At 40.9% G+C, this 13,191-nt stretch overlaps 1 protein-coding gene across 1 annotated transcript in view; it reads left to right on the top strand.

The window, feature by feature from the left end:
• LOC144195236 (N-lysine methyltransferase KMT5A-A-like) overlaps nucleotides 1-7,280 on the top strand; it is a 28,033-nt gene extending 20,753 nt beyond the window's left edge. Inside the window, 1 exon segment of the mRNA XM_077714726.1 lies at nucleotides 4,342-7,280. Within this exon segment, the coding sequence (XP_077570852.1) occupies nucleotides 4,342-4,552 (211 nt within the window). The 3' untranslated portion in view covers nucleotides 4,553-7,280.
• The last annotated feature ends 5,911 nt before the right edge of the window (nucleotides 7,281-13,191 follow it).

The raw sequence follows: 13,191 nt of genomic DNA, 5'->3' as shown, positions 1-13,191 counted from the left end.
CATGCGGCTCGGGAGCCGCGGGTTGGCCACCCCTGCACTAGATGATGCTGCGCTAAAGGGAATGTCAACAAAACAGTCAGATCGGTCAGCTAAACTTTATTAATAGATTACAAATCAGCTTTTGACAACTCCACTCACTCTTAACATGAATAAACTACTTTTTTTCTCCGAGGTTAAAGTACAGTGGTACCTCGACCTACGATCAGCTCTAGCTACGACATGCTCGGGGTACGATGAAAATTTCGATCGATTAATTTGCCCTAGATACGATCAAAATTTCGAGATGCGACCAGGCCAGGTGGCCATGACATGAGAGGCTGTTTATCATTGTAGCGCACTACTTGCAGCGTCTTTTTGCCACATATCTTTCGTGTATAACATATCTTCAAGCACTGAACGATTTATTCAGACGAGTTTCTCCTACGCATCGACCAGGAAACGCAGAACTCGCATGCGTGGGCAAAAATAGGGCTTTCTGGGTGATGAAGTATACTCGTGCACACAACATCCATAGGCAATGGCACCCTTTCTCAGAAAACGTAATTACCCACAATCAATACGTGGGTAGGCTGTTATTCCTTCCTTAGCCTGTTAGCTCCGGCGATCGCTCGTTCAAGACTACTTCTCGTTGGCAAGTTGTTTCGTTAGGACGTCTGTGTGCATCATCTTCTGAATATTTTGAAGGGAATACAACCGCAAACAGCCCATCGATAGCGAACGTGAGGGTGGAGGCGTGGCAAACAGCTAACCCGCCCAGATGGAAGGTAAAAAAAAACTAAAACTAAATTAGAATTTAGTTTTGTGTAAAGTTACATTGAACGTGTTTGAGTGTCTGTATGTATTAATCCAAGTTAATTTAAGTTTGCTTGTTGGTTTACGAGTGTGTTGTTGCCGTGGATAAAGTCCTCCCGTAAACACCCCTCCCGCCTTCGTGTATGTCGCTGTCTCTACCCTCCGCGAAATGCGTCTAACTTTACTTCTATTAAACACATTTTATCACTATTAAACCACTAGTTGTGTGTTACTTTGTTAAAAGATGGTGAATTAGATGAAATAAAACATGTTTTTCCAATCCAATATCCTGTTTTTGGTGTTTTTTCACAGTTTGGAAGGAATTAATTTGTTTTCAGTCCATTTCAATAGGAAACGTCCGCTCGAGTTATGAAAAGCTTGACATATGATCTCAGTCCCAGAACGGATTAAGATCCTATGTTGAGGTACTACTGTATTAATATTTTCGTGACACAGCAATAGCATAATAACTCATGTTGAACAGGTTGGCGAATGCGGCATCCAACACGCACGTCTCTCATCAAAGTCGTCATTAATCGAGTCAGTAAATTCTGCCTTCCTGAAAGCTCAGACCACAGTTGAGACTTCTACTAGGAATGACAGCGAACATAGAATTAATGTGTTGGATCGTGCTCAACCGAAATAAAACGCCATTTTATATATCTCAGCATTCACCGCGCACCGGAAATAGAGTCGGGGGCTGCTTGCCGTAGTTGCGAGACCTGTAGATGATGGTGTACCCCAGGGCTAGGGAACCTATGATTCGGGAGCCATATGTGGCTCTTACGATGGGTGTATATGGCTCTTCGCGAACCTGTGTGGTAAAATATGGGCACCGCTGGTGAGAGAACTAAGTCCCGGATGCACCAATGGGAGCGTCACGCCGGCACTGTGACGCCGAAACTATCTCTACCGCCTTTTTAAATCATTTTTTCTTCATTAGACTCTTCTGCATGCATCCTCTCAATGATACTCATTGATTAGCAACAGAGACATAATGTTCTCAAAAGAATGCACTTTTTTTTTTACTTTTAAAGTGGTGAATAGATCATAAATGCTCACATTCTCTGTATTTTTACTTTTAAATTTTGAGTATGGCTCTCGGGGAATAATGTTTGAAAATATGAATTGTTTATGGCTCTCTTCGTCAAAAAGGTTGTTTTCTGGTGTACCCTATCCACTGATTTATTTTGTTTTATCCTGATAATAATTTTAGTATTGGTCCAAAAATAGGGCGCCCTGTCTATTTTGGAGAAAATTTAAAACTTAAGTGCGCCTTATAGTCGTGAAAATACGGTACAATTAAGTGGACGGCTTTTGGCCCTGGTAGAATTGGATCTTGTCGCTATATGGCGGACGAATATGGGTATTACATCTATATCGGATGCAGGGGAAAAAAATACATGGCGCAGGGCACATTTTCATGCTTTTTTTTAAATAAAAAAGATAAATAATTTCCTTTTATTATCTTGTCTCATATTTGTGTTTCCTCAGATCTGTCATACAAAATTGGGACACTGACCAATTTTAAAGGGTCTAATTGGTAGTTGTGTGAGGACTGGAATGAATTAGAGAGGTTACATATAAAATACACCTACTTATGAAATATTCAAATTACAAAAAGTCTTGGATCCATTTAATTTCGTAAGTAAAGGTACAACTTTATTTTATATGTAGATTCTTAAACTTGTTCAATTATGCAAAAATAAAACCCTACCAACTAAACTTTTTAAAAAGTGAAAATGATCAGTGTCCCAATTTTGTATGAATGATATGAGAAACACAAAATAGGATAACATCATTCATTACTGTATTAAAATGAATGACGAGCATGCAAAATTATTATTTTGAAAACGTTGCGGATGTATTGATTCTCACTTTAGAAGCTCACTTTGTATACTGCGCTCTCATTGGCTGTCTCACAACAACCATCAATTTCCTTTAGCCAATTGTCTGCTTAAATTTATTTATGCTTGGGGAAGCATGACTAAATGCAATGCTCAGCAATACATGAGGAATTCAACGAGAAGGCAGGCGAGAAGGAAGCAGCCTCCATTGCAATAGCACAAATGAAATAGAAAACATGAGTGAAACGAAATTTCCGACTTGGTGGAAAAACATCCTGAACGAACTCCCAACAGAGCATTAGTAAATGCAACGCTCGGCAATGCACGAGTAATTCAACGAGAAGGGAGCAGCCGCTATCGCAACATTGCAAATGGGAAAAAATGGGGGAGAAATAGATTCTCCGACTTAGTAGAAAAACATCCAGAAAAAGTGTTCGAGTTGTGCCGACTTAGATGTTTGTCTTGTGCATTTTAGAAACACATTTTAAAGTCCTCAAAGGCAATCGTCCTTTTAGTTTTTTTCAAAATGTTTGTCATCCAGCACTGCAGAAGCAGGTACAAACCAGTAGTGACTATAAAATGGATTTAACATTAAATTTTAAAGAAATCATAAAACGTTAAGACTTGTTTGAATTCTAACTGCTGTGTATATTAAGTGTGTTCATCTTTGTGTACTATCTCTGTTGCATCCTGGTAGCTCTCATTCCCATGCGTTTTAACACGGGTTTGTATGTGTACTTATTCATTTTGTGACATTAATAATTTTGAGAATTTTCTCTCATCATTCTTGCAAAATTGGGACATGTTGACCAGTTTTATAGGGTTTAGTCAGACTGTGGAACGAATTAGAGTACAGTGTTCCCTCGCTACTTCACGCTTCAGCTATCGCGGACTCAGAGCTTCGCAGATTTTTTTCAGGAAAAAAATAAATAAAAAATTTAAAGATAGAGTTAAAATTATAAATTACATCATTTTACAAGAGGTGGAAAAAATATTCAATAAGAATTAGTAATTGCATACAAAAAAGGCCAAAGAAGGTCAATAACATGGTGAGATTTCAGGAATCGCATTGATGATGTCACGGCTGTTTACAGGCGCATCTTCACTGCCCAAAAAAAATGTTCACAACTCCCAATAACGATGTTTCTTACGTGCAAAAAAAACTGCAGAAGATCCTCCATACGGACTACTATGATGTTTTTGCTTGGTGGTGCTTTTGTGCACGTGTGACACATTTCTTTAAGCATTTTTGAAGGGGCACGCCTACTTCGCAGAAACGCAGGTATTGCGGGGGGTCCCGGTCCCCATTAACAGCGATAAGCGAGAGAACACTGTATTCACATAAAATACACCTACTTACGAAATTTTGAAGTCATGGAAAACGTTATGGGACCACTTAATTTCATAAGTAGAGGTATAACTATCATTGTGATCAAATTGGGGTTTTGATTATTTGGAAAAAATAAAAAAAATAAAGGAATCCAGATGACCATAGTGCAATTGCATCCACACCTACCTTTAAGTCTGGATTGAACAGTTTTAAATACATACAATGTTATCATGGCGAGTTGAGTAAGTTTTCTCAAACTGAGGTCAAATTGAAGTCATCTGGTCAAAAATCTTAATTTTGAAATATCACAATACTTTAGTTTTTTCCAATATTGTTCACTTATTTTCTAATTTAGTTTTTTATGTATGTCAGTGTGGATGCCACAGAGGAAACGGAGCGAATGGGCCGGCTTGTCAACCACAGCAAGGTGGGCAACTGCCAGACCAGGCTGCACGCCGTGGACGGTCGGCCACACCTCATTCTGGTGGCATCCAGAGACATTTTGCCTGATTAAGAGCTTCTCTATGACTACGGCGACCGCAGCAAAGAGGCCATCTCAGCGCACCCCTGGCTTAAGCTGTGATGCTTTCAAAAAAAGACGCTGGATTTTTTTTACTGTTTTAATCACTCCTTTTAAGATACTTTTGCGATATAAATGACTTAAATGACCAAAATATATATGAATTGCTAATAACATTGTAGTTTACTTACAAAAATGTAAAAAGACAGGTACAGAGGGGCAAATAAGTATTTAGTCAACCACCAATTGTGCAACTCATCCTACTTGAAAAGATTATAGAGGGAGGCCTGTAACCTCAACCATGAGAGACAGAATGTGGGGGAAAAAAACAGAATATCCCCTTCTTTGATTTTTAAATAATTTATTAGCTAATTATGGTGGAAAAAAAGTATTTGGTCAATATCAAAAGTTCATCTCAATACTTTGTTATGTAGCCTTTGTTGGCAATAACAGAGGCCAAACATTTTCTGTAACTCTTCACAATCTTTTCAAGAACTCTTGCTGATATTTTGGCCCATTCCTCCATGCATAATCTGACATATAATAATCGGACATAGGCCCCGTCGTCATCATCAACAATGAAAGCCTACTTGTCATCACACCCAGAAAGTGCGCATGACAAAATTGGACCTAAATAAGTGATAGTTACGGATTCGTAATTTGGTATTCTGCTGTTGTGGACACCTCGCATCACCCCCCGAGCGGGTCACTTACCTTTCACTGTCTTTTACTTACCTTCAGTCACCCAGTAGGAGGCAGATCACCACCCAAACATATATTCATATTACCTCGGTGTCAGGTTTAAAACCATATGCATTCAATAACTTCGGATCAGAGGTAGCACACGCAGAGTCGGCTTGATGAGATTTTCCAAGACTTCAGCTGAAGGAGGGGTCAGAGTAGCCTGCGCTGGGAGATGTGTCCATCCCCCAGCCTGACCAGTTTGAATCCCTGGCTACCCCCAACAGTGGAGCTAGTTTTATTGACAAAGGGTCATGTGACCTAGGTACAAACTTTAGGCGGGAAGAGGTGACAAAGAAATGGGGGTGTCGTGATAGATGACACCCCCCTAACTAAGTTGTCATGATGGAAGTTTCCACTTGGTCATGCAAAATTCTATTCTAGTGACTACACTATATAAACCAAACGTCATAATAATAAGCATAAAATACATTCATACTTCACACTCGGAAGGGATTGTGTGTTGTTACCGTAAATTTAGAGTTCAGGTGGATGTGGGGAAAAAACTGTCCTTAAGCCTATTTGTCAGTACTTTGTGGGACCTAAAGCATCTGCCAGAGGGCAGCCGCTGGAACAGATTGTGACCAGGGTGGTATGGGTCCCTTATGATGTTCCTGGCTCTGCTGAGATAATGAGGGCTGGCAATGTCTTCCAGTGAGGGCAGAGAGCTGCCGACGATCCTCTGGGCAATATTAATCACTTTCTGTATGGCCTTTTTGTCTGCCGCCGTGCTTTCAGCGTACAACACTGTGATGCACTATGCCAGGATGCTCTCTACAGTGGTTCTATAGAAGGTTACCAAAAGCTTGGTGTTCAAGTTGTTCCTCCTGAGTACCCTGAGGAAATGGAGTCATTTCTGAACCTTCTTCACCACTGCCGTGACGTTAGTACACCATGAGAGCTTATCCGTGACGTGGACCCCCAGGAATTTAAAAGACCAGACCATGTCTACACATATTCCATTTATGAGGAGTGGGGCCAGATCTGTGCTGTGTTTGCGAAAGTCCAGGATTATTTCTTTAGTTTTCGTGGTGTTCAGTGCAAGATTGTCCACCGAGCACCACGAAGACAGTTTGTTGACCTCGTCTCTGTAGGCCGACTCATACCCTCCTGAGATGAATGAGACCAAAGTGGTGTCATCAGCAAGTATGTGTACAGGGAGTACAGAAGAGGACTCAGTCCACAGCCTTGAGGAGAGCCAATGCTCAGTGTAATTGAGGAAGAGAGGTGGGGACGAAGTCTAACAGTTTGTGGTCGGTTGGTCAAGAAGTACTCATGTGGGTGTGCCGTCATTTAGAAGATTTCTGTCTTGGTCTTCAAGCCAGTCGTGGATGACTTGCCCCCTGGGGTCAGTTTGCACCAAGTCGTCCCAGGCAGTGTGGTGGGCGTTGAAGTCTCCGCAGATAAGTCCACTTGTGGATAGACACGGTAGCCATCTTGTATGGCTGTTCGGCGGGTCAGCAAAAGAGGATGTAACTGGGGGATATAAAAGTTTGAGTGAGAGCTGTGAACTTCTTGCAGTGGGAATGAGGATGCGTTGTATCTCAGCCGGGCCCGAGTTGACTGGCTGAGAATACGGGATGCCTTGACGGACGTATGTGAGTAGACCATCCCCACGATGGTTTTTCGTTCCACTGAGGGCCTGATCCTGTTGGACGTCGTCGTAGCCAGGAATGGACGAGGTGGGATCCTTTAAACCCAGTTTTGTTTCTTGTAGCAGAAGGACATCACATTTCAGCCTTCTCGCTAGGGCGCTTTGTTCGGTGATTTTTGCTGCAAATGAGTCACAGTTCCGCTGCACAATGATTAAGTGGGATTGAGAGCAGGGGGAAGTTGGGCCTTTCTGTTATCACAGATATTGCCTGTATGTGGATAGGTGGTTGGATGCAGGTTGAGCACCGCCAGGAGTTTGATCGCCTCATTCTGTCAACTGCTGTTTTGGATTCAGCGGTGCAGGTGACGTGGAAGCCTCTCCTACAGGAGCTGCAGAAAGGGGCACACCGGCTGGGTAGTCGACGTGTGCATGTGGGACGGAGGCTATTTGGCGGGGGCTGGTAGGCAATTATGGGGGGCACGGGGGCCATTGTTGCCTGAAGCTGGACATGGGGTATGATTTGGGACGCATTGCAGTTTGTGCATGTCCAGGTGGGGAATGGCTCATAGCGGCTGATAGTGGCGCAGTAGCGATGTGCCCAGTTTGGGCAGGATAAACACGGAAGAAGCCCTTCGTGGGAAACCACAAGAAGGTTCCTGGTCTTTGTCCCACTGTTGTTGAACAGCATAGACTTTCAACTCCTTCCACATATTTTCTAATGGGTTGAGATTTTCTGAAGACTTGCTATGCCACTCCAGGACCTTGAAATGCTTCTTACAAAGCCTGTCCTTTGTTGCCCTGGCTGTGTGTTTGGGATCATTGTCATGCTGAAAGACCCAGCCACATCTCTCCAATGTCCTTGCTGATGGAAGATTTTTACTCAAAAATCTCTCAATACATAGCCCCATTCATTCTTTCCTTTACACAGATCAGTCGTCCTAGTCCCTTTGCAGAAAAACAGCCCCAAAGCATGTTTTCACCCCTATGCTTCACAGTGGGTATGGTGTTCCTTAGATGCAATTCAGTATTCTCTCCTCCAAACACGAGACCTTGTTTCTGCCCCAAAAATATATTTTGGTTTCATCTGACCATAAAACATTCTCCCAGTTCTCTTCTGGATCCTTCAAATGCTCACTAGGGAACAGCAGATGGGCATGTTACTGTGGTCTCAGCTCTTTGTAAGTCATTCACTAGGTCCCCCCGTGTGGTTCTGGGATTTTTGCTCACCGTTCTCGTTATCATTTTGACGCCACGGGGTGAGATCTTGCAAGGAGCCCCAGATCAAGGGAGATTATCAGTGGTCGGTCTTCCATTTTCTAATAATTGCTCCCAGAGTTGATTTCTTTACACCAAGCGTTTTAGCTATTGCAGATTCAGTGTTCCCAGCTTGGTGCAGGTCTACAATATAGTCTCTAGTGTCCTTCAACAGCTCGTCGGTCTTGGCCATAGTGGAGTTTGGAGTGTGAGAGACTGAGGTTATGGACAGGTGTCTTTTATACCAATAATGAGTTGAAACAGATGCTATTAATTAATGTAACGAGTGGAGACCTCATTAGAGGCTAGACCTTTGACAGCACGAAATCTTGCTTGTTTGTAGGTGACAAAATGCTTATTTTCCACTCTAACTTGGAAATAAATTCTTTAAAAATCGAACAATATGATTTTCAGTTTTTTTTCAACATTGTGTCTCATGATTGAGCTCTACCCATGTTGATAATAACAGGCCTCTCTAAATGTAATCAGGTTGGAGAACTTGCGCAATTGGTGGTTGACTAAATATTTATTTTCCCCACTGCAGTCAGGTACGTGGCATAATCACGAGTCAGGCAGTTTTACCTTGAGGTGGAAAGAAAATGAAATTTGATCTTACTGAAATGAACCGTGTAGCTTAAAAGAATGTTTCAGAGAAAATTTTCTTCCATTGCCAATGTTTTTAGAAACAATAAACTTATGAAAGTTTTATCGAAAGTTTCTGTGGTGTCCTAAAACAAATTCTGTCTTTGTAGGGAACCTATGGCTCGGGAGCCATATGTGGCTCTTTTGATGGGTGGATATGGCTCTTCGCGAATCTGTGGTAAAATATGGGAACCGCTGGTGAGAGACCCAAGTCCCGGATGCACCAATGGGAGCGTCACGCCGGCACTGTGGCGCCGAAACTATCTCTAGTGCCTTTTTAAATCATTTTTTTCATTAGACTCGTCTGCATGCATCCTCTCATTGATTAGCAACAATGAAACAATGTTCTCAAAAGAATGCACTTTTTAAAAACTTTTAAGTGGTGAAATGAATAATAAATGCTTACATTTTCCATGTATTTTTACTTTTAAATTCTGAGTATGGCTCCCAAGGAATAATGTTTGAAAATATGAAATGTTTGTGGCTCTCTTCGTCAAAAAGGTTCCCGACCCCTGTTGTAGGGGATTGTTGGGTTTATTCTGTTTTACTATTATAATAGTTATATTAATTCATTTCTTTATTAAATCATTCTCTTTCTTTTCTCTGTATTAATTCATTACTTTGTTAAATCATTCTCTTTCTGTTTTCAAAAGTGTTGCGAGGTCACGCCAAGTCATCTTTAACCTGGACGGCCTGTTCCAGGATGGTTATACAAACAATCCACCCAATCTGGGTCCTTGAGATTTGGTGGGCCCTTGGTGACGAGGCCAGGGCTATTCGGCCAATAACAAGAATATTGTTATCGTTATGTAACCGTGCACTTCGGGTTTTTCTGTATGTAACGATTATATGATTATGATTATATTATATGATTCTTAGGTCAAGGAGGTTGTATAATTACTCTAATCTAAATGTTGTTAGGTCTAGTCTCCTGTTTTTGTTATTAGTAAAATACTTTGATTGTTATTGTAGTCCCAGATGTTGTTTTTACTCATACGTGATGGAATGATCAACAACTCTGTAACTTGTTTTGATTCATGACTATAAGAGTGGGACGAAAACGTCTATTCGAGGAGACGTTCGGAAGTTGTAAGGTGACACTTGCTGTAACGCTCCCCTCCGGAGGCTTTTATCTGTTGTATCCATTTCTATTTAATTAAATGTCAATAATTGAATAAGATGTCTTCCTGCAGTTATTGATAATTACGGACGAAGGTAATTATTAATGAACCTAACATTTTGGTCCTTCTGAGCCATGGAGGTCAATATACCGGAGCGAGAACCCAGGCGCTGCTGTTCGACATCTGGTAAGTGACCGTGCGCACGGCGTCTTCAAAACCCTTGGTGGGCCGGAGTTTTCGACGGGGGCGCCTGGATTCTCGGCGGTTGAAGACTTTTCCTGCTGGAGGGAGACATCTGATGGATCTCGGGTAAGTCCACATTAATGTCTGCATGTTGTGACGGTGTTTCCAAATGCGTTAAAGGGACATTGTATGTGAGGTCCATTGTGGGCTGGTTTCGCGTCCTGGGTGACGGCGACAAAACCCTGTGTTTATACTAGTCAATGGCAGGTACGGTGGGGCACTTTGCTGGAAAGTGTCCTGTGTCTCAGGGGTAGGCACGAATGTATTGTACTGGAGGTACAATGTTGGGGCTGGAAATGGTCCTGTGTCTCAGGGGTAGGCACGAATGTATTGTACTGGAGGTACAATGGTGGGGCTGGGAAGTGTCCTGTGTCTAAAGGGTAGGCACGAATATGTTGTAAATGTTGTATGGTGTTTGTGTGGTTTCTGCAGTAAAATTAAGATAAGCCTAGGAAATACAGTCAAAGGAGTGATAATAATAAAAATAGATATAATAAAGTTAACTGTGTGAGGCACACGAACTCACTACAAAAAAGTAAAATATGGGAAACACGTGTTGTAAGGCGGGTTTGGATGACGATCCAAAAAAAATACGTCTAACTTGTAAGGATTGGAAAAAAATTGGTAAGACAAAGTGCTTTAAAAATATTACACAGCTATATTTATGGATAAATAAATATGGGTTGCTGGCCAGCTTAAAATGCATAAAATGCAGGATAATATATGCACTAATGCATAGAGGTAATATACATATATAAATAATATGTGAGTGGATAAAAGTGTAACAGCTTGTTCCACAGACACTAATGGCGAAATAAGGCCGGGGAGAAGTTAAAAATACTATTTTGGGAAAATAGTGGGGACTCCCTCGGATAACGGGGATATATTTAAGACCGTGGCGGCGGGAAAGTACTGTTTGGTAAGGAAAAATAGCGGGGCCTCCTCGGCTGACGGGGAAAATATTTACCGAGATAGGTGACGGGCGCGGAGGAAGTTTAACAAAAATAGAGGGAGAAGAGATGGTGTAAAGTTCGACAAAAATCAGAGATAAGTTGTAAAAAAAAAAAATGGAGGTATATATATTACATGATTACCCAGACTAGAGGGTCTCTGAAAACAAGGAATGTCGGCTTAGAATGATTTGGAATGTGGATTTCGGATACGAGAATGTTGAGCTAGAAAATTAATGGAAACACTGGTATTTGATTTGGTTAATCCAGGTATGACGTTTTGTGATTACAATTAAATTGGGTTTTTGTGATGCTTGGGCTTGTATAACAACAATTAGAATGGTTATTTCCAAGTGCTGGTGGTGCTTTGTTAATATAACCTATATGTACTGTCAATTTACAGCAATGTGATGGCTTATTGCAGCTTGGTTTTTGATCCCGTCCGCTAGCGGGAAGATGGTGTTTAAAAAGACAAAAGAATATATACAAAATGATCATTTAAATGTTTAGCAGGGAATGTCACCTGTGTTTTTATTATGCTCTAGACTTGCCAAAAAATGTGTCGACTGCGGGGGAAGCGTTTCTGGTGCAGCGGCTGCTGATTAGATGGGAGTGAAACATGTGGGCCGCGGGGCAGACGATTTAACTGTGTTGGGCTTTCGGTTGCGTTCGGACCGTGTAAACGACTAAAATTTTGTGATCCCTTCCGTGAAGACATTATAATAATAATAATTGGCCTTGGGGGTGCTGAAGCAAACTTGAGGGCAGAAAATGGGTTTTTGCCATATTGTTGTGCTTGCAGCATACATATTCTGGATATATGGGGTCTTGGAAAAATATTGTGATGTAGTTGAATATCGGAAGAGGGGTTAATTTGACGTTTTAATGGTTGTCTTCTCTAAAAAGCGTTGTATTTGGGCACAGGGAAAAAGCTGGTTTGTAAACATAAGATAACAATGCTGTTTTCGCAGCAAGAGTGGAGGTCATAGTTAACGGCTAATTGCGTTTTCTGTTTGGACTTTTCAGAATAAGAACAATACATGGACTGCAAGAAATGCAAGGTTAGGCGAATGCTTTCGCATTGATATTTTGGGTTTTAAAATGAAATGTATTAAGAGGATAGAAAATCTGTTCAGTAAAAGGTTGATTTGGTAAAAAGCTTTGGATTTGGGAAATAGACCAAAATAGTCATTTTTGAGCAATTGTGGATTTCAAAGGGCTCTTAGTTAAAGGGAACTAGCTTTTGGAGGATAAAATAATATTAATACTATTTCAGAATATTTTGATTGTTCAAAATACTTTAATCCAGGAGGTTGGCTGGTTAAAGAAAAGGCCAGGGTGACAAAATTTACAATATTATGGTATATTGGTGACAATAAGGTTTTTAAAACATTAAAGTTTGAAATTAGGAATTGCCTAACAAAAGGTTGATTTCTCTAATTTAATTGTTGTAGATTTTTGTTTTGGTAACAGGCTATGGGAAATGACTCTTGTCTTAAGTAAACATCATATGAGGTGATTTACAAAGTATATAGTAGGTATTGAATTATTTGGCTGTTAACGACATCAGATGGGAAATTTACAATGCAATAGTGGCATGATAAAATTCATGGCATTCATCCAAATAATTAGGGGAATTGTAAATAAAATAATTGGTTTAGGATGAGCATATTTTCCCTAAGAATGGAGTAACATGGAATGTTTTTCAAAGTGCACTTGAAAGAACATTGTCTGTTGTCCTGGCGGGAGGAAATATGCTTTGTCACAGGTCATATTGATGACTTTAAGGATATTACGGATTGAATAAGCATTGGTCAATTGATACAACCAAATAACGTTGCTTTTACGGCTTTAAGGGCATGCAAATTGGTGAGAACTTTAGCAACGATGGGGTTAATACGCCTGAATGTTACAGTGATAACGAATGGCAATAACAAGCTTAGATAAGGGAGGGAAAGGAGAAATTCTCCAAATTCCAGAATCTGGCATAGAAACAGGTTATGTTAGTCGTTTTGGGTTTTTGACAGGATGTGGTGGTACATGAATTCTGGGATGGGCGAAATTCGCTTACAATTTAGGCGTGTTATCTTGGTTCATAGAATTTGGAGTCAAGGCGACGTAATAAAGGCCATAGGCGTCATAATTGGTATAAAATAG

The sequence above is a fragment of the Stigmatopora nigra genome, chromosome 4 (assembly GCF_051989575.1).
Source record: "Stigmatopora nigra isolate UIUO_SnigA chromosome 4, RoL_Snig_1.1, whole genome shotgun sequence".
NCBI classification, from domain to species: domain Eukaryota; kingdom Metazoa; phylum Chordata; class Actinopteri; order Syngnathiformes; family Syngnathidae; genus Stigmatopora; species Stigmatopora nigra.
The sequence above is the reverse complement of the archived record's forward strand: the minus strand, read 5'-3'. Positions and strand labels throughout refer to the sequence as shown.